This window comes from Malus sylvestris, chromosome 3 (assembly GCF_916048215.2).
Source record: "Malus sylvestris chromosome 3, drMalSylv7.2, whole genome shotgun sequence".
In the NCBI taxonomy this organism is placed as follows: domain Eukaryota; kingdom Viridiplantae; phylum Streptophyta; class Magnoliopsida; order Rosales; family Rosaceae; genus Malus; species Malus sylvestris.
In genome coordinates this window covers 30,584,825-30,608,039 of record NC_062262.1, presented here as the reverse complement: position 1 = coordinate 30,608,039, position 23,215 = coordinate 30,584,825, and the positions used below count along the sequence as shown (strand labels likewise).

The following is a 23,215-nucleotide window of genomic DNA, read 5'->3' as shown; positions in this document are numbered from 1 at the left end:
ACAAAGTTGGCCCACTAGCGGCGCCGCCGTATGAGGAGGTTTTCGGTGAACGAAAACCCAATTTTTCGATTAGCTCCAAAAATTACCAAATTTTACATAATTTGTAGAACACAACAAGGGGAAGAACTTTCGTACCTAGGCCGAAGTCCAATTTGGCCGGGAAATACTTGAAATTCAACACGGTTCGCCGGAAAACCCTAGAATGGGTGATCGTCAAATCAACATCACCTGGACTCCGATGCCTTGAATCGTGGGTGGGTCTTGCTCCTGAGTTTGAGGAGAGATGAGTGGAGGTGGTAGCAAGCATTGGAAAAATCCAGAACAATGAGATCGCCACAGTGAGTGCTAGAGAAGATGGAGTTCATTCATCATGAAATCGTGACCAAAAGCCATCAAGTTTGGGTGAGAATGGAAGTTGGGAGGACGCCGAGTTATATGGTGGTGGTGGTTCCCCATGATTTGCCGAAGAAACGCCATGAAAGGTGCCAGAGTTTCTGGCAGGAGAAGGTCGGGTTATTCGTGTCGAAAGGGGGGGGTCAGGGGGTGGGGGTTCGTTCTATCAAGGAGTTAGCCCTTTTCGAATCGCTCTGAATGGAAAAGAAGTAACCTACTTGTAATTGATGGCTAATCTTGGGGTCTTGGTTATTTCTTCCCGCATTATGCGTGTTTAGAGAGTAAGGTTTCTACTTTTGTAGTCCGGCGACCAAGCCTTATGCATAGCTTGACTTGCCTAATCCATTATCATCCTTTAAAAAAATAATAAAAACTAAATATCTACTCACACTTAAAAAAAATATACAATTGTATTGAGATACATAAATGGTAAAATAGAATGCTATATAGATTGTATTAGAATATATTGAAAGCATGGTGAGCAAGCATATAATGAGAGTTCATCCTAACATTCAACAAGTCTCTTACAATTTATTAAAAAATAAAATGCAAACTAAAAGTTACATATTTTCTGTCTAAGTAAGAGTTGCGACCTGAGAGGGTCTAGGCAGGCTAAATGGGCGCCTAGGCAGGGTCTTCCTTAATTTTCAAACACTTAGATATTTATCGGGATTTTGGCCAGTCACCTAGAGCCTAAGCAAGGTCTAGGCAGCGCCAGACGGAGATTTTTAGAACAATGGGATACATTTTTATGATATCAAAAGCAAAATTACAATTTATAAGAAGCTAGTCCCCTCAATTTCTTCATACTTTCCAAATGTAGTTTGTATAGATGTCTCTAACATCATTCATCTATCGGTTTATCCAAAATTATTCTCCTGGTCATCAGGTTGAAGTGATGTCCATCATATTTTTCATTTGTGGATAAGATCCAACTTTATAGTTGAAGATGGTTGGAGATATTCGCCATTGAATAATGTGTTGTAATTAAGTTCTGCAGACTGATGATGATAGACAATTTGCTGTAACGTGTTGGTACATCCGCGCGCACTCATGGTTTTGCTCTTTAGTTTGTGACCGTTTATAAGTTTAACAAGAAGAAAAGCCCACCACATTGATATTTCCTTCTCAGAAAATCGTTGTTGCTTTCCTTTTGCATTGAAAATAAAACAAGACAAATAATTTGTCGCATCATAAATTCTGCCAGCGAAAGCATCATCCATCTATTAAACTAAAAAATGGCTCTCTATCTTAAACCCTTTTAAATTCGGATCATCTGTTTGGTCCTTCTCTTTCTACAATAATATTCTAAAGAAGAAATTAGGTTCTCATCTTTATTTTTACTACTTCATTGATTAAAACCTATTCCTTTTCAAATTTTGATCAAGGTCATTGGGTATTAATAACATCATCAATTATTTTAATAATAAAATATTTTTTTATTTCTAAATATATTTATTTAATGTTAAAAATGTTACAATTAGTATATTTATATTTATGACTAAATTTTTTATCATATATATTTTTAGGTTTAATTTGTACACATTTTTAATTTGTAATTCTTTTTTAACTTGTACCAATTTCCTTTTCAGTTTTAATTTGTAACCATATATTAATTTCTTTTTGTGCCCATATTTTTTAAAGTTTATTTGTATTTGTACCCATATATTTTTTTGTATTTGTACTTTTTATTTTGCTAAATGTACCCATGCTAATTATATGTACGCATTCATGTAAAACTGTTTAATCTTAAAATGTACTCATTCTTAAATATACCAATTTGTTATATGTAAAAAGTACCCTTTTTATATATAAAATCTATTCACTTTTTTTCTAATCCATTTTTAAACTTATATGGGTACATTCTTTTTTCTTTGATTTTAAAATGTATCTATGTCAAGTTTAATCGAAGAAATTTATTAATGTTATTAAGCCTAACATCTTTCTTTTTTTTGTGATTTTGAAGAATGTACCCATGTTTTGATACAATAAATTTTTTGGTTAATTTTGATGAATGTACCCATGTTTATATATATACACACACACAATAGTATAGTTATAGTTTAATATTTTTAATCCACAAATTATGGTTTTTTTATTTAAAATCTCATTTATATAAACAACTAAAATTTCTAATTTTTAATTTAAAAAATATGATAACGTACATAGAAATAAATTATCACATTAATTTCAGGGATCTTGATCAAAAATTAAAAACCAATAAGATTTCAATCAAAGAATATTTATAACTAAGTACCGCATCAAAATCTTCCTATTCTAATATACTCTCTCTCTCTCTCTCTCTCTCTCTCTCTCTCTCTCTCTCTCTCTCTCTCTCTCTCTCTCTCTCTCTCTCTCTCTCTCTCTCCCCAAACATTGTTGTTAATAACTTTGGGATCTTGACCACAACCCAGTCACCAAAATTTCACCTCCTTCTTCTTCTCTTAACAGGATCATGTATCTTCTTTCTGTTAATCCCTTGTGGAACTCAGTTAACTTTCAGTTTCCCTGGCTTCCAGCAAAGTGATACCAACACTAGACTAATCACCGAAGTAGATGCTGTCGTCTACAACCAGTTCATCCTCCTCACAGAATACCAACAAGATGACAACATTCGCCATGAGAGAGGTCGGTCGAGCCACCTACCACCAGCCCTTCCTCCTTCGGGAATCCACCACTGGAAAACTCGCTGATTTCACAACACATTTCAGATTCGTCATTGATTCCCAAAACAAAATCCCCTATGCGGACGGCCTCACGTTCTTCCTAGCGCCAAACGGGTCCATATTCAACCGCACAATGGACGGCAGTCTTGGCCTCCCCGTGGAGAACCTGCCGGGATACATGCCAAGGAGTTCGCAGTACCCATTTGTCGCAGTGGACTTTGATATCTTCACAAACAAGGAGGAAAGTATCGATGATCCCGAATGGGAGCATGTGGTTATAAACATTAACTCGCTCAAGTCCAAAAAAAACCAGGCCTTGGAACGGTGGCATTTTGGAAGGACAACAAAATAGTGCTAAAATTAGTTACAATTCTACCTCAAAAAGTCTTAGCGTTAGATATCTTCACTAGTTTGGTAAATAGCAGTCAAGTATTGATTTCTATTTATCACTAAGTCAGTCTGACTCAGTACTTGCCCGATTTGGTCATTGCCGGATTCTCCGCCTCCACGGCAACCTCAGGTGTTGCTTTTACTTTGCATAAGATCGTCTCATGGGATTTTACCTCCACTTATCTAGATGATTATGAAACTAAGACAAACCCTACTTCTAATTATAATTTACTACTGTTCGTTGCACTGGGTGCTGGTGGGGTTTTGTGTTATGAAACTAAGACAAACCCTACTTCTAATTATAATTTACTACTGTTCGTTGCCCTGGGTGCTGGTGGGGTTTTGTGTTGGTTGGTGCGGCTGGTTTTGTTTGGTTCATCTTGTGGAAGTTTTCCTAACAAGTTGGCTCGTGCGACGAGTAACTTTGTGGAGAGAGAAAAGCTTGGAGAGGGAGGATTTGGTGAGGTTTATAAGGGCTTTATAAAAGACTTGAACTCATATGTGGCGGTTAAGAGGATATCGTAAGGGTCCAGACAAGGGCTGAAGGAATACGCATCAGAAGTAACTGTCATAAGTCAACTTAGGCATCGGAACCTAGTGCAACTCATTGGTTGGTGCCACGAAAAAGGAGAACTCCTACTTATTTACGAGTTCATGCCAAACGGCAGTTTAGATTTCCATCTTTTCAGGGCTAAAAGCTTGTTGGTTTGGGAGGTAAGATACAAAATTGTGCAAGGCTTAGCGTCTGGTTTGTTCTATCTACACCAAGGATGGGAACAATGTGTACTTCATAGGGATATCAAATCCAGCAAGGTTATGTTGGATGCTAATTTAACAGCGAAACTTGGAAACTTTGGACTAGCTCGACTTGTGGACCACGGAAAGCAATCGAAAACAACTACTCTAGCTGGAACTATGGGCTACAAGGCAAGGCTAGCAATGAATTTGATGTTTACAGCTTTGGAGTTGTTGCTTTGGAGATAGCTTGCGGGAGACAACCCATCGATTTCTGTAAGTTTGAAAGTATTGAAACCAGTATGGTGGAGTGGGTGTGGGAGCTTTACGGAGAAAGGAAAGTCCTTGAAGCGGCTGATCCGAAACTATGCCGAGATTTTGATGCGAAGCAAATGGAGTGTTTGATGATTGTTGGGTTGTGGTGTGCTCACCCAAATTACAATAGAATAAATTGTAGCAATAGTCCCTCAACTTTAATCAAATTAGAGCAATGGTCTCTCAATTAAAAATTTATTACCATTGGTCCCTCAACATATCAAAATGTGTAGCTATAGTCATTTTCATCAATTTCATCAAAATTTTGTCAAAATAAGTTATGCTGGAATGACCATTCATACAATTAGGGTCCCTCAACTCATCAAAGTGTGTAATTTTGGTCTTTTTCGTCAACTACGTCAATTTTTTGTCAAAACGAGTTATGTTGGAATGATTATTGCTACAATTAGGCTAAAGTAAATGGATCATTTCTCCAGTTGAATTAAAGTTGAATTAAACCCTTTTGGGCAGGAAGAAAAGCTTGGAGAGGGAGGATTTGGTGGGGTTTATAAAGGCATAATAATACCAGACTTGAAGTCACCTGTTGCTGTTAAGAGGATATCGAGGGGTTCTAAACAAGGGCCGAAGGAGTATGCCTTGGAAGTGAAGACAATTAGTCGACTTAGGCATCGCAATCTTGTTCAACTGATTGGTTGGTGCCACGAAAGGAAATTTCTACTTGTGTACGATTTCATGCCCAAAGGCAGCTTAGACTCTCATTTGTTCAAAGAGCAAAGCTAATTAACTTGGGAGGCAAGATACAAAATTGCTCAAGGCTTGGCCTCTGGGTTGTTCTACCTACACCAAGAATGGGAGCAATGTGTGCTGCATAGGGATATCAAGTCCAGCAATGTTATGTTGGATGCGAATTTCAACGCAAAACTTGAGGATTTTGGGTTAGCAAGGCTTGTGGACCACGGACAAGAGCCATAAACGACAACATTGGCTGGAACCCTGGGCTACATGATTCCCGAATATGTATCAAGCCCCATGGCTAGTTCTACCCATCCTCCCAAGACAGTAAATAAGCCTATAGGACTAGTAATTGGGATGGGAATTGGAGGATGTGCTGTCGTCGTTACTGGGTTGGGTTTGGTTTGGTTCTTTTTGTGGAAGATGAGGGAAACAGGAGAAAGTAGTGATGAAGATACCATGGTTCATGAATTGGTTGACGAAGAATTTGAAAAAGGGGCTTGTCCCAGGAAGTTTTCATATAGGGAATTGGCTCGGGCGACCAATAATTTTGGGCAGGAAGAAACGCTTGGAGAGGGAGGATTTGGTGGGGTTTATAAAGGCATAATACCAGACTTGGAGTCACCTGTTGCTGTTAAGAGGATGTCGAGGGGTTCTAAACAAGGACTGAAGGAGTATGCCTCGGAAGTGAAGATCATTAGTCGACTTAGGCATCGCAATCTTGTTCAACTAATTGGTTGGTGCCACGAAAGAAAATTTCTACTTGTGTACGAGTTCATGCCCAAAGGCAGCTTAGACTCTCATTTGTTCAAAGAGCAAAGCTTGTTAACTTGGGAGGCAAGATACAAAATTGCTCAAGGCTTGGCCTCTGGGTTGTTCTACCTACACCAAGAATGGGAACAATGTGTGCTGCATAGGGATATCAAGTCCAGCAATGTGATGTTGGATGCGAATTTCAACGCAAAACTTGGGGATTTTGGGTTAGCAAGGCTTGTGGACCACGGACAAGAGCCACAAACGACAGCATTGGCTGGAACCATGGGCTACATGGCTCCCGAATATGTTATCACGGGAAAGGCTAGCAAGGAATCTGATGTCTACAGCTTTGGAATTGTTGCTTTGGAGATTTGTTGCGGGAGAAAACCTAACGATCTAAAGTTCGGAAGTAGTGAAGTCAATATGGTAGAGTGGGTTTGGGAGCTTTATGGAGAAGAGAAAGTCATTGAAGCAGCTGACCCAAAATTGTGTGGATATTTTGATGAGAAACAAATGGAGTGCCTGATGATTGTTGGCTTGTGGTGTGCTCATCCGGACAACAATATGAGGCCTTCAATACAACAAGCCATTCAAGTGCTCAACTTTGAGGTTCCATTGCCGAATCTCCCATCAAAGATGCCAGTGGCCACGTATTTTGCTCCTTGGAGATCGCTCTCAAAGTTGTCTGGTGGTGCTTTTAGTTCTCAAGGAGGGCATACGGAATGTTCAGGCTATGCCTACAACACCAATTCCTCAGAGTTGACAGGATCTTCTTCTGCAACAAATTATCATCCATCAGTCTCACTTGGGTAAGAAATAACTCTAATTTACTGATAACCTGGATTCTAGTTTTTTTTTTGGGGAAATTTTGTAATTTCACCTTTGTCTTGTTTTTGGAATCGTCAAATCATGCATAAACAGATTGAATATAATCTAATGTATTATGTGGTAATCGTCTTATTTGATTTTCTTTGATCAGGTCTAAATGTGATAATTAGATGAGAAATTACCATTGACATGATCGGATGGATGGCAAAGATGAAGATGGCGCCCTTCCCCTTCTCTGTGTTTGAGCATTTAAAACTAAACTGTTTATAGTTTGAATTTATTTCTGTTTCGACTGAAAGACTTTGTATTCATATATATATATTGGCAAACGATCCTTTGTATTCATATATTGTGATTGTATTTAGGTTTAGGGTTAGTTTGGTATTATTGTGTTTTTAAAAAAAAAAATTGTTTCTGTTACGTTGTGAGAATAAACAACTGTAAAATAAAGTTGTTAAGTGTTTGGTAAACATTTTTTTTATAAAAGTGCTTTTAATAATAAAAAAAATGTAGTGTGTGAGTGTTAGGTAATTTTTATATTAATTGCTTTAAATATGTTAAATTACTAAAAAAGATATAGTATTAATGTGATATAATAATTGTCAATGACAATAATGTAAGTGCAAATATTGTAATTTTGTAAATCATGTGGTGTTATACTTGTCATTTGAAAAGTTCATCAAATGAGCATTAATTACTATGTTTTGTTTAAAAAATCTCTTTTTAGAAGCATAGTAAACTCTTTGCTTCTGCTTTTCTATACTTTTCTACTTTCATTACCAGCAGTTTTTTTTTTAAATCAGTCTTTTTTTTTGTTTTACCAAACACATTTAATGTTCTAGGTTTTTAATAAGCTGCTTTTTTTTAAAGCACCACAATCCCAAATCAAACCTTAGCCTACAATGGACTAACAATAATGTGGTTCAAATTCTCTTTTGGTAAGAATCGAACTTAAGGCCTCTCACTTATCTGTGAAGAGGAATATCATTATACTATAGTAATAAGTGGCTATCATTCCCTTTGTAGTGAGATGAAGCTTCACGTCTTGAACCGACTTCAGATAGTTTCTTTCGAAGACTTCTAGAGCGGTGAGATCAAGCTTGTTCAAGTTCGACATGTCCCTATAACAGAAGGTACAAAAAAAACGTGATTAGTCATATGGTAAGATATAGACACATATCGTAGAACATACAGGTTATATAGACATGTATTGGTTTAATTTATGCATGAAAACTACAGGTTTCATGTGGTATGTTTTGAATGAAAACTTCAGGTTTCAAAGACACTAATTTTGAAACTACTGGTTCAAATTAGTTTTTATGAACGATTAGTTCATAAGAAGAGGTTTCTGCAAGAAACATAGAATGCAATATGCTGATTTAAGTGTAATGGATTTGAGTTTCTTCGGGAACTTAATTGTGAGAGCTTCATTACTACAAAAGTATGTCAACGGTTCAAAGTATAAAAATAAATTATTGAATCGTTAATGTCCAAAAGTGATATTCAGGTTAGTAATTTTGGATTAATTATCAGATTAATGGACTGCGAGTCACTTGTAATTAATTCAATAAATTGGGCCATACAAGATCGATTGTAGAAGCAAAACTAATAATAACATTCGGGTTACAATTATTTAAAATGCTAAATAATAGCATCGGATCGAAAAAAATATATCCCAAAAATGATTTGGGCTCGGGTTGGCTGCAAAAGGTAGCCCACGAGGTGGCTGCAGGCCACGGGCCGTAGGCAAGGGAGCCCAGCATCAGCGCTGCTGGCTTTGGGCCGAATGAGGGGGACGGGCATGAGTTAGGCCCAGTAGATTGCTGGCCTTGGGTTCGCATGGGGAGCCCAGTCAAGGCTGGGTCAGGGCAGGCTTCAACTTAGTAGACAAAGCTACGGGAAGCGAGCCGGGGCGTGTGACATAGCCCAATGGGCTACAAACTACTTCAAGCAGGTTTTAAACCATGGGACAACGGGCCAAGAAGGCTGCAGGCTTTCTTGGTTGAGCTTAAAGGACTTTGAGCCTGCAGTAAGCCCAAAGGCACAGTCGTGTGGTACACTCGATTGGGCTTCAAGCTAGTGCTGGTCCGACGATGCCACGATGGATGATGCAGTGGTGGTGCCGCACAATGCCCAATGTTTTTTTTTTTAATCTTTTAATTTTTATCCCTAGGTTTGAAAAATCCTAAATTGCTTATAATTTATTTATATGCTTTGACTCACAAATTCCACATAGCAAATGTAAATGCGTAATGCATGAAACAAATATATATATATATATATATATATATATATATATATATATATATATATATATATATATATATATATATATTGTAAGGCAAATATAAACATAGGAGGTTCATGCATCATGGGGAGTGTTTTTCATGCTTCGTGGACGTCTCAAATATCTTATTTTATTTTAAGCGTACCTGATTAACAGAAAACAAATATAAGCCTTTGAATTTTGTAGAAGATAGTATCCTCCTAAGATCCGTCAATTCCTTAGTTTCTGGCAAGAGCGTGCAACGTGTTGTAGGCCTATTTGATTGAACTAATTTAAGGGATTAGAGAGAGGGGGGCCGGCGGTATAGAGAGGGAGAAGAGAAAGTGATGTAATTGTGAGGTGTGTTTGTATCACCTCATTGTGCCTTTATTTATAGTAGTAGGATAGGTAAAAGTCTTTCCCTTTAGGATTACAACTCTTAATCGGTAATCAACTCCTAATAGGAATATAAGATACATTCCTATATCTTCTAGGATTTACACAATCATATTCCTATTCTAAATATGATTGCAACAACTTAAAAATACTTACAAGATAATCGTATTATAAACAGCTTAACTAAGGTCGTTCACCATAGGGATTACTAAAATAATTTATGTAAAATCAAATATTAATTATTTACTTAAAACAAAGTTTAAAAAAAATGTTGATTTTGTGACTTAAAATATTTAAAAACGAATTTAAAATAAAAAAATTTAAATAAATCAACTAGAAAACAATTTAAAGAAAATCAATTTAAAGAGACGATAGAGTTTCGTCGTCACCTTAATAATCTTACTAAATTCTCCCAATTATTTATGAATTACCTATGTATATTTTGAAGCTTAGATTTTCCTAATATATGTCCTACTTGGAACCTCTAACATTGAACGTATTTCTATTATGCAACTTGTCCGGACATGGTGTTTGTAACACCTCAGCCCCAAAATATTTATTTTCGGAAGTAATTGCGATGATAGGCCTAAACTAAATTCTTCTTTTGTTAACTTCCATTAATTGTGATTCCTTAATTAAATGCCTTAATTGCACCCATGATTTAATACCAAAAATTTTCTTACCAAAACATACGATTATATTCTCAATTTATCATCATTTTCTTTTATTAGATCAATTTCCATTCTAAGGATTAATTCTCGAGTATGTAAGGCTGCATCTAACCCTGTTAGGTCATCTCTAATTGATCGCTGGCTAGAGGGCTCATTTTAGCCCTCTGACCCTCTAAGATCCTCCAAGATATTAATATTTTAATGAACAGTACAGGACCATATTTGCCTCCGTCTCCAACCGAGGGCCAGAGGGCTCGTTTTAGCCCTGTCACAAAACAATCGTCTCTAACCGAGGGCCAAATGGCCAAACATAATTTATTCTTTAAAAACTACAACTTAAATTCAAATCCAACAGCTAATGTTATTTAATGTTGTTTCATATTGTTTAATGTTGTTTCATGTTACTTAATTTAATTTAATGTTGTATAATGGCTTAGGAAGTTATAGGAAAAAAAATAGAATTTAAAAAAAAATATGAAACAAATTTTGTGAAATAGAAGTTATAGGAAAAAAATGGAATTTAAAAAAAAATATGAAACAAATTTTGTAAAATAGAAGTTATACGAAAAAAAAAATATGAACCAAAATTTGTAAAATATAAATTATAGGAAAAAAGTTATAGAAAAAAAAAAGTTTAAATTCAGAAAAACAAAAATGAAAATTTGAATACAACGGCTAGTGACTGGCTAGCCGTTAGAATTCAAATTAGTGTCGGTTTTAACCGACACTGTTCAAACTGCTATTATATTAACATTGCTATTAGTGTCGGTTATAACCGACACTAATAATATAGTATATATTATTTATGTAGGCTATAATCGACATAAATAACAAAACATTAAAAAAAAAAAGGCCAGCCCTCTAGCCCTCTCCGATTCCGTGGGGCCCTCCCAGATTCCAGAGCCCTCTGGTCTAGCCGTCAGTTGGAGACGGTTTTCGGGCTATTTTCTGCCCTCTGGACCCTTCGGTTGAAGATGGTCTTAGACTGCTTACGTACCTTTGAGCGGGATCAAGTCTTTCGTAGTTCACCATTCATTCCTTTATCCATTTCCAAATAATATTCTGGTAACGAAAATATCCAACATTTGCTTCCACAACCAAATCACACCAAATGGGTGTTATACCGCCCCAGAAACAAAATAAAATCACAGTTAATTAATATTCTATTAACCACCATAAATCAAATTCGATCATTTCATGGCTAACTATATCTATACATATATATATATATATAACCATATTTATATGGAAACCACATTTATGTAACCATATCACATAAATCCGAGTCACTCTCTAATGAATAGGCTGTAAATTGACATTCCCAAAATATAACTTTGTTTTGTACATGCCACCGACTGACTTAAATATTGAAATACAACACTGGCAAATCCTCCTCAATGCAAATGTGTTCTATGGTAAATTTTCATCCACACTTGCTTTTTGATTAATAAACCTTACCAGTTACTAGTTTACCACCAGGATTAACAAGTAACTTTTAACTACAGTCAGTTGATAATATATATTTAAGGGCTTCAGAAAACGCTTAATTCAATTTCTATAAACACGTAATTACCCGTGATTCTGACAACAAAACTGAAATTAAGCGGCTACTCATTACAATTTAAAGTACAAATACAAGGAAAGTCATGTTCTTGTAGTGGCCAGATGCCTTTGCCTCCCCTGCTGGCCCATTATAATTAAAGTATTGTTGTAAATTGGAGTGGGCACATGCCTTTGCCTCCCCCGCTGGCCCATCATCATCATTGCCTCACCCGTTTAGAGCTTTTTTAAGTTTCGAGTTGATATTTCAAAAATTTCAAAAACGCCAGTTTAGAGCTTTTTTAAGTTGAGATCGCAATTTTTTTTATTTATTTCAAAATTTTCGAGATTTTTTTTCCAATTCTAGAAGGAATGGTGCGAATTTCGCATAATAAAAATAGATAACTCCATATCAGACCTTTCTCCCATTTTTAATACAACTTGTTTGGAATCCTCAAGTCTTTGAACAGTTGTCCATATTGACTCTGAGTCAACGAACTTTTGTCTAGGTCTTTCTCCAAAGTTGGTTGCCCAATAATTCCACAACCAACTCTGTATCTATTTCAGATGACAAACATTTGTTCAAGCTTATTACAAATCCTCCGAGTCTCAATCTCTCTCCCAAAATGCTTGCCACCATGATCAGTGCATCAACACTCCGATCGCAAAAGCTTCACTTCCTACTTGTTCTCTTCTTTCTCTTAACCCCTTCTGTAACTCCATTAAGCTTCAGCTTCCCCAGCTTCATTAAAGCTGACGACGCTAATATATCTGCAGAGGGCGATGCTTTAATTGACCACGCTTTCCTCCGCCTCACAAAAAGCGCCGCAGACGAGGGACATAACGACAGCGTAGGCAGAGCCACCTACAGCAAACCATTCCTCCTTAAGGAACACGCCACCGGCAAACTCGCCGATTTCACCACGAGTTTCGAGTTCATCATTGACTCCTTAAATAACTCCAACTATGGTGATGGTCTCGCCTTCTTCATAGCTCCAAATGGCTCCGTCCTCAACCCCAAACTAGGCCAAGGTAGCAGTCTCGGCCTGCCCTTCAACTCCACACCTTCAAATGACTTCGCCCCGAGGAATCAGTACGCTTTTGTGGCTGTGGAGTTTGACATCTACTGGAATTATATGCAGACAACCATCGACGACCCCCAGTACAACCACGTGGGAATTGATGTCAACTCTCTCAAATCTTCCAAATTGGACCCTTGGGATGGAGGTATTATGAAAGGAATTCCAAATAGTGCTACCATTACTTATAATTCCTCCTCGAAAAATCTTAGTGTTGCCTTCACTACTTCCGTAAAGAGTGATTCCCGCCAAAAGATGAGATGTTTTTATTACATTGTTGACCTGAAGCACTACTTGCCCGATTGGGTTGTTGTTGGGTTTTCCGCTTCAACCGGTGCATCTATTGCCATACATAAGATCATCTGGTGGAATTTCACTTCCACTTCACTTGTTGATTACCACGAGGCCGATACTGCACCACCACCGCTGCCGGTTGCAGTTCCTGTATCAAGCCCCATGGCTAGTTCTACCTATCCTCCCAAGACAGTAAATAAGCCTATAGGACTAGTAATTGGGTTGGGAATTGGAGGATGTGCTGTCGTCGTTACTGGGTTGGGTTTGGTTTGGTTCATTTTGTGGAAGAGGAGGGAAACAGGAGAAAGTAGTGATGAAGATACCATGGTTCATGAATTGGTTGACGAAGAATTTGAAAAAGGGGCTTGTCCCAGGAAGTTTTCATATAGGGAATTGGCTCGGGCGACCAATAATTTTGGGCAGGAAGAAAAGCTTGGAGAGGGAGGATTTGGTGGGGTTTATAAAGGCATAATACCAGACTTGGAGTCACCTGTTGCTGTTAAGAGGATGTCGAGGGGTTCTAAACAAGGACTGAAGGAGTATGCCTCGGAAGTGAAGATCATTAGTCGACTTAGGCATCGCAATCTTGTTCAACTAATTGGTTGGTGCCACGAAAGAAAATTTCTACTTGTGTACGAGTTCATGCCCAAAGGCAGCTTAGACTCTCATTTGTTCAAAGAGCAAAGCTTGTTAACTTGGGAGGCAAGATACAAAATTGCTCAAGGCTTGGCCTCTGGGTTGTTCTACCTACACCAAGAATGGGAGCAATGTGTGCTGCATAGGGATATCAAGTCCAGCAATGTGATGTTGGATGCGAATTTCAACGCAAAACTTGGGGATTTTGGGTTAGCAAGGCTTGTGGACCACGGACAAGAGCCACAAACGACAGCATTGGCTGGAACCATGGGCTACATGGCTCCCGAATATGTTATCACGGGAAAGGCTAGCAAGGAATCTGATGTCTACAGCTTTGGAATTGTTGCTTTGGAGATTTGTTGCGGGAGAAAACCTATCGACCCAAAGTTCGGAAGTAGTAAAGTCAATATGGTTGAGTGGGTATGGGAGCTTTATGGAGAAGAGAAAGTCATTGAAGCAGCTGACCCGAAATTGTGTGGAGATTTTGTTGAGAAACAAATGGAGTGCCTGATGATTGTTGGCTTGTGGTGTGCTCATCCGGACAACAATATGAGGCCTTCAATACAACAAGCCATTCAAGTGCTCAACTTTGAGGTTCCATTGCCGAATCTCCCATCAAAGATGCCGGTGGCCACGTATTTTGCTCCTTCGAGATCGCTCTCAAAGTTGTCTGTTGATGCTTCTAGTTCTCAAGGAGTGCAAACTGAAATTTCAGGCTATGCCTACAACACCAATTCCTCAGAGTTGACAGGATCTTCTTCTGCAACAAATTCTAATCCATCAATCTCACTTGGGTAAGAAATAACTCTAATTTACTGACTTAAAACCTGGAATCTAATTTTTTTTTTTTGTGGGGGGGGGGAAATTTTGTAATTTTGTCTTGTTTTTGAAATCGTCAAATGATGCGTAAACAGATTTAATATAATCTAATGTATTATGTGGTAATTGTCTTATTTGATTTTCTTTGATCAGGTCCAAATGTGATAATTCGATGAGAAATTACCATTGACATGATCGGATGGATGGCAAAGATGAAAATAGCGCCCTTCCCCTTCTCTGTGTTTGAGCATTTAAACTAAACTGTTTATAGTTTGGATTTAATTCTGTTTCAACTGAAAGACTTTGTATTCATATATTGTGATTGTATTTGTGATTAAGAATGGGTGATAATACATTGTTCTTGTTAACATACATGAGACTGTTATCTCTTTCAATCAATCAATGAGAACTGGAGGTTTGGATTTCTGGAAAATCAAAGGAAAGTTGCAGAGAGAATGATAGAGAGAAATGCTACATTCATTTCAATTTACACGCACACACTGTGCACGGAAATAATAGCGTTAGATGAGAGAGACAGTGAGAGATTCTCGCATTAGTCATTACATCACACAAATCCAACCATCCGTATCATGTACCTATGAGATAGAGACACATGACACAATCTATTACTTATTCTAACGAGGATTACATCTTAGCTGCACACCTGGATTATAATCGAAGGGCTTATATTAAAACAGCTGCACACCTGGATTATAATCGAAGGGCTTATATTAAAACAGAAACTTAAACCTAATTCAATTATATTTTTCAGTGTTACTTAGTAATATGGTCTAATGATATTTCTTTTCACTTCTAAGTGAGAAGTGTTAGGTTCGATTCTATGAATTTGAACCACATTATTGCTAGCCCGTGGGCACGGGGTCCCCAATTTTTTTTATATATGTATTTTACAATTCAAATTCAATAAAAGTATCAAAAAATAAAATCATAGGCAATTGAAAAAGAAATGGTTGAAAATTTTGATTATGTAAACTTAATTAGTATATTTGCGTTTAAAAACGCAAGATGTGTAATTTTTAAATAATGTTTGTATATCTTTCTTCTTTTGATATTAATTTTTACTGATATTTGATGTAGAAATAAAAATTTTTTCATGCATTTAGCAAATTTTTTTTATACATATATCAATGTATAAAAGATTAGAGGTCAGATAACTCTATAGCCTTACTTTAAAAGCTCGCTTAGAGCCCTTAAATTCTCAAGGCCGGCCCTGCCACTGAATATATCATTAGCATTTTTTTCCCCTTCTGGTGTCATTATCTGAATATTTATTAGATACCAAAAATTATAAGTCTATTCGCGAAAGTCTAATTCAATGCCACGAACAATATTTGTTATGATATATTTAGGGAACTGTTATTAGCACTCTAAAAATCTCATTCTATACTTTGCACATGTGTATTTTTCTTTCTAATTATAGAAAGTTTGGAGTGCCAAATGAGATTTTTGGAGTGCTAATAACAATTTTCTATATTTATATACATTTTATTTTAGTTTGGAAGTCGACTTCCTTTTTCTTTCTTTCTTTCTTTATCAAGTTGGGAGTATCACTGACTGTGACCCTATGCAACTAGTTGTTGATTCGTTTTGAATAATCAACATTATTTCTTACAATGTCTTGGACGTATGAATAACAGAAAGAAAATGGTCATGATACAAGCTGAATAATAGTAGTACTAATTAGTAAACAACTTGTGCATGATGTTTGCTTATAACCAAGTGGCATGAAGGGACAAATATGTATGTTTCATGCATGACTTGGAATAGTATTAGTAAAGTCACGTAGGCCAATCAACTTGTTGGTGAGTGGCCCTTTACCATAGTGGTGAAAAAGTGTTGTGCTCTTGCATGACGGCGTGGATTCGAATTGTGTCGGTGACTAATCTAACATCTAACTTACTAATACTATCGCTCGACTCAAAAAATAAATAAAAATTGAAATGTATGTAGTGGATAAACACAATCTCAAAATTTAATTAAACTCACATAACAACGATAAATAAAGGCATTATCACAACTTAGGGGTGGTGAGCAATCCCATTAAAATAGAACTTAATATATACATATTAAAAACAAAAACAAATTGATGCAAAATCTCCCAATGACTAATACTATTCCAAGTCATGCATGAAACATACACATTTGTCCCTTCATGCCACTTGGTTATAAGCAAACATCATGCATTTACTAATACTATTCCAAGTCATGCATAAAACCTATACATTTGTCCCTTCATGCCACTTGGTTATAAGCAAACATCATGCACAAGTTGTTTACTAATTAGTATTACTACTATTAGCTTGTATCATGACCGTTTTCTTTCTATTATTCATATGCCCAAGACATTGTAAGAAATAATTTTGATTATTCAAAACGAATCAACAATTAGTTGCACAGGGACACGGTCAGTGTTACTCCCAACTTGATAAAGAAAGAAAAAAAAAAGGAAGTCGACTTCCAAACTAAAATAAAATGTATATAAATATAGAAAATTATTATTAGCACTCCAAAAATCTCATTTGGCACTCCAAACTTTCTATAATTAGAAAGAAAAATACATTTGTGCGGAGTGTAAAATGAGATTTTTGGAGTGCTAATAACAGTTCCCTAAATATGTCTTAACAAATATTGTACATGGCATTGACTTAGACTTTCACGAATAGACTTATAATTTCTGGTATCTAATAAATATCCAGATTGAAAATACTCATCGATTTACAAAATTTTCTCATGGAGGTACCCATTTTTTTGCCACTGATACCAATATAAAGGCATTATCACAACTTAGTGGTGGTGAGCAATCCCATTAAAATAGAACTTAATATATACATATTAAAAACAAAAACAAATTGATGCAAAATCTCCCAATGACTAATACTATTCCAAGTCATGCATGAAACATACACATTTATCCTTTCTTGCCACTTGGTTATAAGCAAACATCATGCATTTACTAATACTATTCCAAGTCATGCATGCTATTCCAAGTCATGCATGAAACATACACATTTGTCCCTTCATGCCACTTGGTTATAAGCAAACATCATGCATTTACTAATACTATTCCAAGTCATGCATAAAACCTATACATTTGTCCCTTCATGCCACTTGGTTATAAGCAAACATCACTAATTAGTATTACTACTATTAGCTTGTATCATGACCGTTTTCTTTCTATTATTCATATGCCCAAGACATTGTAAGAAATAATTTTGATTATTCAAAACGAATCAACAATTAGTTGCACAGGGACACGGTCAGTGTTACTCCCAACTTGATAAAGAAAGAAGAAAAAAAAGGAAGTCGACTTCCAAACTAAAATAAAATGTATATAAATATAGAAAATTATTATTAGCACTCCAAAAATCTCATTTGGCACTCCAAACTTTCTATAATTAGAAAGAAAAATACATTTGTGCGGAGTGTAAAATGAGATTTTTGGAGTGCTAATAACAGTTCCCTAAATATGTCTTAACAAATATTGTACATGGCATTGACTTAGACTTTCACGAATAGACTTATAATTTCTGGTATCTAATAAATATCCAGATTGAAAATACTCATCGATTTACAAAATTTTCTCATGGAGGTACCCATTTTTTTGCCACTGATACCAATATAAAGGCATTATCACAACTTAGTGGTGGTGAGCAATCCCATTAAAATAGAACTTAATATATACATATTAAAAACAAAAACAAATTGATGCAAAATCTCCCAATGACTAATACTATTCCAAGTCATGCATGAAACATACACATTTATCCTTTCTTGCCACTTGGTTATAAGCAAACATCATGCATTTACTAATACTATTCCAAGTCATGCATGCTATTCCAAGTCATGCATGAAACATACACATTTGTCCCTTCATGCCACTTGGTTATAAGCAAACATCATGCATTTACTAATACTATTCCAAGTCATGCATAAAACCTATACATTTGTCCCTTCATGCCACTTGGTTATAAGCAAACATCACTAATTAGTATTACTACTATTAGCTTGTATCATGACCGTTTTCTTTCTATTATTCATATGCCCAAGACATTGTAAGAAATAATTTTGATTATTCAAAACGAATCAACAATTAGTTGCACAGGGACACAGTCAGTGTTACTCCCAACTTGATAAAGAAAGAAAAAAAAAAAGGAAGTCGACTTCCAAACTAAAATAAAATGTATATAAATATAGAAAATTATTATTAGCACTCCAAAAATCTCATTTGGCACTCCAAACTTTCTATAATTAGAAAGAAAAATACATTTGTGTGGAGTGTAGAATGAGATTTTTGGAATGCTAATAACAGTTCCCTAAATATGTCTTAACAAATATTGTACGTGGCATTGACTTAGACTTTCACGAATAGACTTATAATTTCTGGTATCTAATAAATATCCAGATTGAAAATATTCATCGATTTACAAAATTTTCTCATGGAGGTACCCATTTTTTTGCCACTGATACCAATATAAAGGCTAAAAGACAATACAATATTAAATTCATATGTGGTTGAGATATTTATGTATTTAATCATTAAAATGCATAAGCTCAATTATACATTCAAGTTAGATTACCTATGGGTTCACCAATAAAATGTGCAAAGGCGATATACTTTTTAACTATAGTTCTATGTATTGTGAATTTTTGTCCGCAACTTTTGTGGCATATAAAGACTAAAAGATACTACAATATTAAATTCATATATGGTCAAACTATTTATCAGTTTAATCATTAAAATGCATAAACTCAATTACACATCCAGGTTAGATCAATTCCCGAAGTTTTGCTCCACAATAAAAACTGCTTAGCTATGAGTTCGCCAATAAAACGTGCAAAGGAAATATACTTTTTAGCCATAGTTCAATGTAATGTGAATTGTTGTCCGCAACTTTTGTATCTAATAAATATCCACGGTTAAAAATATTCATTGATCTACTAAAAGTTATCATGGACATACCCATTTTTCTACCATATATAGGAATATATAGGCTAGAAGATTCTCATTTAATTAAAACATACCAAACTCATTAAACACTCTAACTAGAAGTTCATACCGATTATTAAGCTAATTAGTGCTCTAGAAATTTAGAGATGTCAAATTGTGAAGAAAGGGAAGAGGAAGAGGTTTGGATGACTACGGAGGAGTAGATGAGGGTGCAGAATGACGAATTCGATACCAAATTAGGTTTCCCTTGTATGGTTTAATTGAACTGCCCCTCCCCTTAATGTGAAATATATTGTGGTACTCAAAAAAAAAAAAAAAAGTGGAAAAGCACTTTAAGTGCTCCCTGCAAGAAGCACATATATGATGCTTCTTCCAAAATCACTTAAAACGTCTTTTAGAACCCAAAATCTATTTCACCAAAAGCATTTTCAGTCATTTTAAAAGCATTGTGACACATGAGGAAGACAATCAAAGGACATGGATGAAGTTGTTGACTCAAAGAAGCCCATCAATGATTTTATTGTTACAATTTCGTTTTCTTGGTAACCTAATGATTAAGGATGGTTGCTTACTCACCTTTAGATTTGATATCAAGGGTTAAGATTAAGACATAATCGTACCATTTAATCTTCACCCTTGATCCAAGTGTGGGCGACCATGCTTTTCTTCGTCACTTGTGACAAAAAAAAAATCCTTGATTAGGATAATGCTAGGGTAAACACATGTGTATCACCTCTTTATTAGAGGTATGGCTCACCTACACAAGTAGGCCCGCAATAATTAGAAAAATAATATAAATGTTGTCTACCAATAGGGCTGTTTTGTGCTTTGCCTGACTTTTTATTAATTTGATTAAATGAGAAAAACTACAATATTTAATGCAACAATGAAATTTTGAAATTTGATTCAGAATAATACCATGTTATCTCTCCGTCTCACCCACTTCCCTCCGCCTTTGTACATGTGTGTATGTGGCTTTTCCGTCTGTATCATATATACTAATTTCTGATATTTATGCAGGTGTTTGTCCTCCGAACAAAAACTGCTAAAGCAACTACTTTAGATATTCTTGCCACACAATGCATACCCTTAACAATGTCTGATGATCTGAAGACTTCAGGTCGGACAGAACGCTGGCGGATTACGCATTCCATTTTTTGTATTCTCGCTTCTGCAACATCTCAAATAGCAATTGGAAGACTCTGGAGGGTAGGCATGCTAGCTATATTCAAATATTATTTCTTGGCAGGGTGTTGGGAGCTGTGGACTGTGATAGGATTTTTAACATCTATGCAAATAGGGTCAAAATCACATGAAATACTTGCAAAAATACAAATATGTTGTAGTATAGATGTTCATGCAAGGTCGTTCTCCTCAAGGACTATTTGGATAATTTATGCAAAAACAATTCCTAATCAACTATTTAGAATTAAAAATTTAGAAAAGATATTTTGATTTTAGGTAATAAAAAAAACGAATTTTAATTAAAAACGAATATGACAAAAGAAAAGAATTTTAAATACCAATTTATAAAATACTAGGGTTTCACTATCACCTAGCAATCCTATGTATTTTTACCAATTACTTATGATCTATACATGCCACTTTGAAGGTTAGGTTTTCCTAATTTATATTCTATTTGGAACTTCCAACATAGAATGTATACCTAACATGCAACCCGCCCGGACATTCAGATCAAATATGAACATGGGAGACTCATTATGCTTTATGAAAACACTTTGAAAAACCATGCAACCCTTAAGACGTGATGTTCATCTTAATTGAAATTACAATTATTAATCACAAGAAGCTAGCGTCAATTTCAGGGAACATTCCGACCAAAATTGCATCAAATTACTTTTCTAAAGATCCTAATGGTGATCAGGCATTAAGCCAATTAGATAGTTTTAATTACAGTGATTAATAATTCAAAGTGTGCATGCAATCAATCATAAGCAATTAAATAAAAATTACATATTCATGTTAAGGCATAAGGCTTCGCCCTAGAAAAACGGATTAGTTACGCATATTCATAATTAAAATCATAGAAAATATTATTAAGAATAAAAGTAATGAAAACACCTTAAAGTAGAAAATCTCCAAGAACCCTAGCAATTAATTACTCTGTCTCCAAAGTTGCATAAAAGAAAGCGTAGAAAGAAAACTAAAAACGGCAAAAGCCTTAAAATCCCCTCTAACTATCGCACAAACCCTAGAAACTAGGTCCTTTTCCAACTACGAAACTAAGAATAATAATAAAATATCTTAGAAAATAAAATCCTAATTAAACTAGGAGAATCTGACAAGTACTTGTCCACACACGTTTTAGTCTCAAATATCCTCCAAATCCGGCCCATAATAACTTGTTTTGAAGATCGGGACGTTCTGAACACATCTCCAGAAGGCCACGAACCCATCCAAGGTCATCTTGGGCTCCAAAAACACAAGTCAAGCCCAAAACGTCATTATTCCAGCACCGCGCATTGCTTCTTTATTTTATTGCCAGAAAATCATCGCTTGGTAGAACACTATGATATTTTGGTACGATTAAGCTAACTGACTCACGAACGTCCTCCAACTGGAATTACTCCAAAATTCGTCCATTTAATTATGTTTTGCTCCAGAGTTAGTTGAAAGTCCTATATAGAAAATACAATTCAAAGTATCAAAATTCTTCCAAAATAATAAGAAAAATATACTAAGAATAGGGTTAAATATATAATATAAAATCTACTCATCAGATTGTGTCTGAGAAAAAATTTTGGGAGGTGTGCCTCGTTGAGGTTTGTTGCATTTTCTTTGAAGGGATTGATATAAGCGTATGATGCTTTGATAGGATGTTGTGGTGAGTTTACACGGGTAACTTTTTAGTATACTCCAATATCTTAATTCGCTTTGGTGAAATATTGCAACTTCAGTTAGGTATCATGCTGATGATGATTTACCAAAGTGGTAGAAAACAATTATACATATATCCATAGTGTAGAGTAGGTCGGCAATTTCTGACACGGCCTGATAACCTGACAAGACACGACACGAAATTAACAGATGTTCGGTTCAACAAGATAACGAATCGGGTCTTTATCGGGTAACCTGATAAGCACTTGTTAAGATAACGGGTTTATTCGGGTATACACGTGGGTAACACGATAAACAAAATATTAATTTTATAATTTTATAACCCTAAAAAAATACTACAATAATTATATATATATATATATATATATATATATTAATTTAACAATTATATACCCCTAAAAACTATAATAATTATATATATATATATATATATATTAAATTAAATATTAAAATTTGGTGACCATTGGATCGGCTTAAATATACATACAATTCGACTTCTTAAGTGTTATATGTACAAAATAAATAAATTTAAATCCACTTAATAAATAAATATATATATATATATACTATTGAACTTGATGTGATACGAATTCTACGAAACTAACTCCTTATTAGATTGCACACGGACTAGGAAATGAAGTAAGAAGTAGAAAGACTCCATCTGCTTCCTTAATTAATTTAACATCAATTTTCTATAACTGCAGTCTCAACTTTCAAGCATCGGTTGAATACGTCATGTACTTCATGAGATCTTTACATTCTTCATCTCTTGTAACTTGTAGTATGTAATGTTGCTTTAGCTTATAGAAAACTAATTAAGGCCTGAAATAGCTACAGAAAAAACATCTACCCTTCACTGTACAAGAGATAGAAACAAGAATTCATTTTTCGAAAATGTAAAAACAAAAAGT

General features: G+C 35.4%; 1 protein-coding gene, 1 long non-coding RNA gene and 1 pseudogene across 2 annotated transcripts; 2 read left to right on the top strand and 1 right to left on the bottom strand.

The window, feature by feature from the left end:
* Positions 1 to 408: 408 nt before the first annotated feature.
* Positions 409 to 7,087, top strand: LOC126617156 (uncharacterized; annotated as a pseudogene).
* A 5,097-nt stretch (positions 7,088 to 12,184) lies between these two features.
* Positions 12,185 to 14,848, top strand: LOC126615836 (L-type lectin-domain containing receptor kinase IX.1-like). The gene is made up of 2 exons (XM_050283747.1): positions 12,185 to 14,451; positions 14,630 to 14,848. The coding sequence occupies exons 1-2, from the start codon at positions 12,275 to 12,277 to the stop codon at positions 14,664 to 14,666; spliced, it is 2,214 nt and encodes a 737-aa protein (XP_050139704.1). The 5' UTR covers positions 12,185 to 12,274; the 3' UTR covers positions 14,667 to 14,848.
* Positions 14,849 to 16,398: 1,550 nt separating this feature from the next.
* On the bottom strand, positions 16,399 to 18,392 carry LOC126615837 (uncharacterized). Its single transcript, XR_007620915.1, has 3 exons — positions 18,356 to 18,392; positions 17,503 to 17,580; positions 16,399 to 16,713 (listed from the first exon to the last, which is right to left on the bottom strand). It is a non-coding gene; the product is annotated as an uncharacterized LOC126615837 (long non-coding RNA).
* Between the last annotated feature and the right edge of the window lie 4,823 nt (positions 18,393 to 23,215).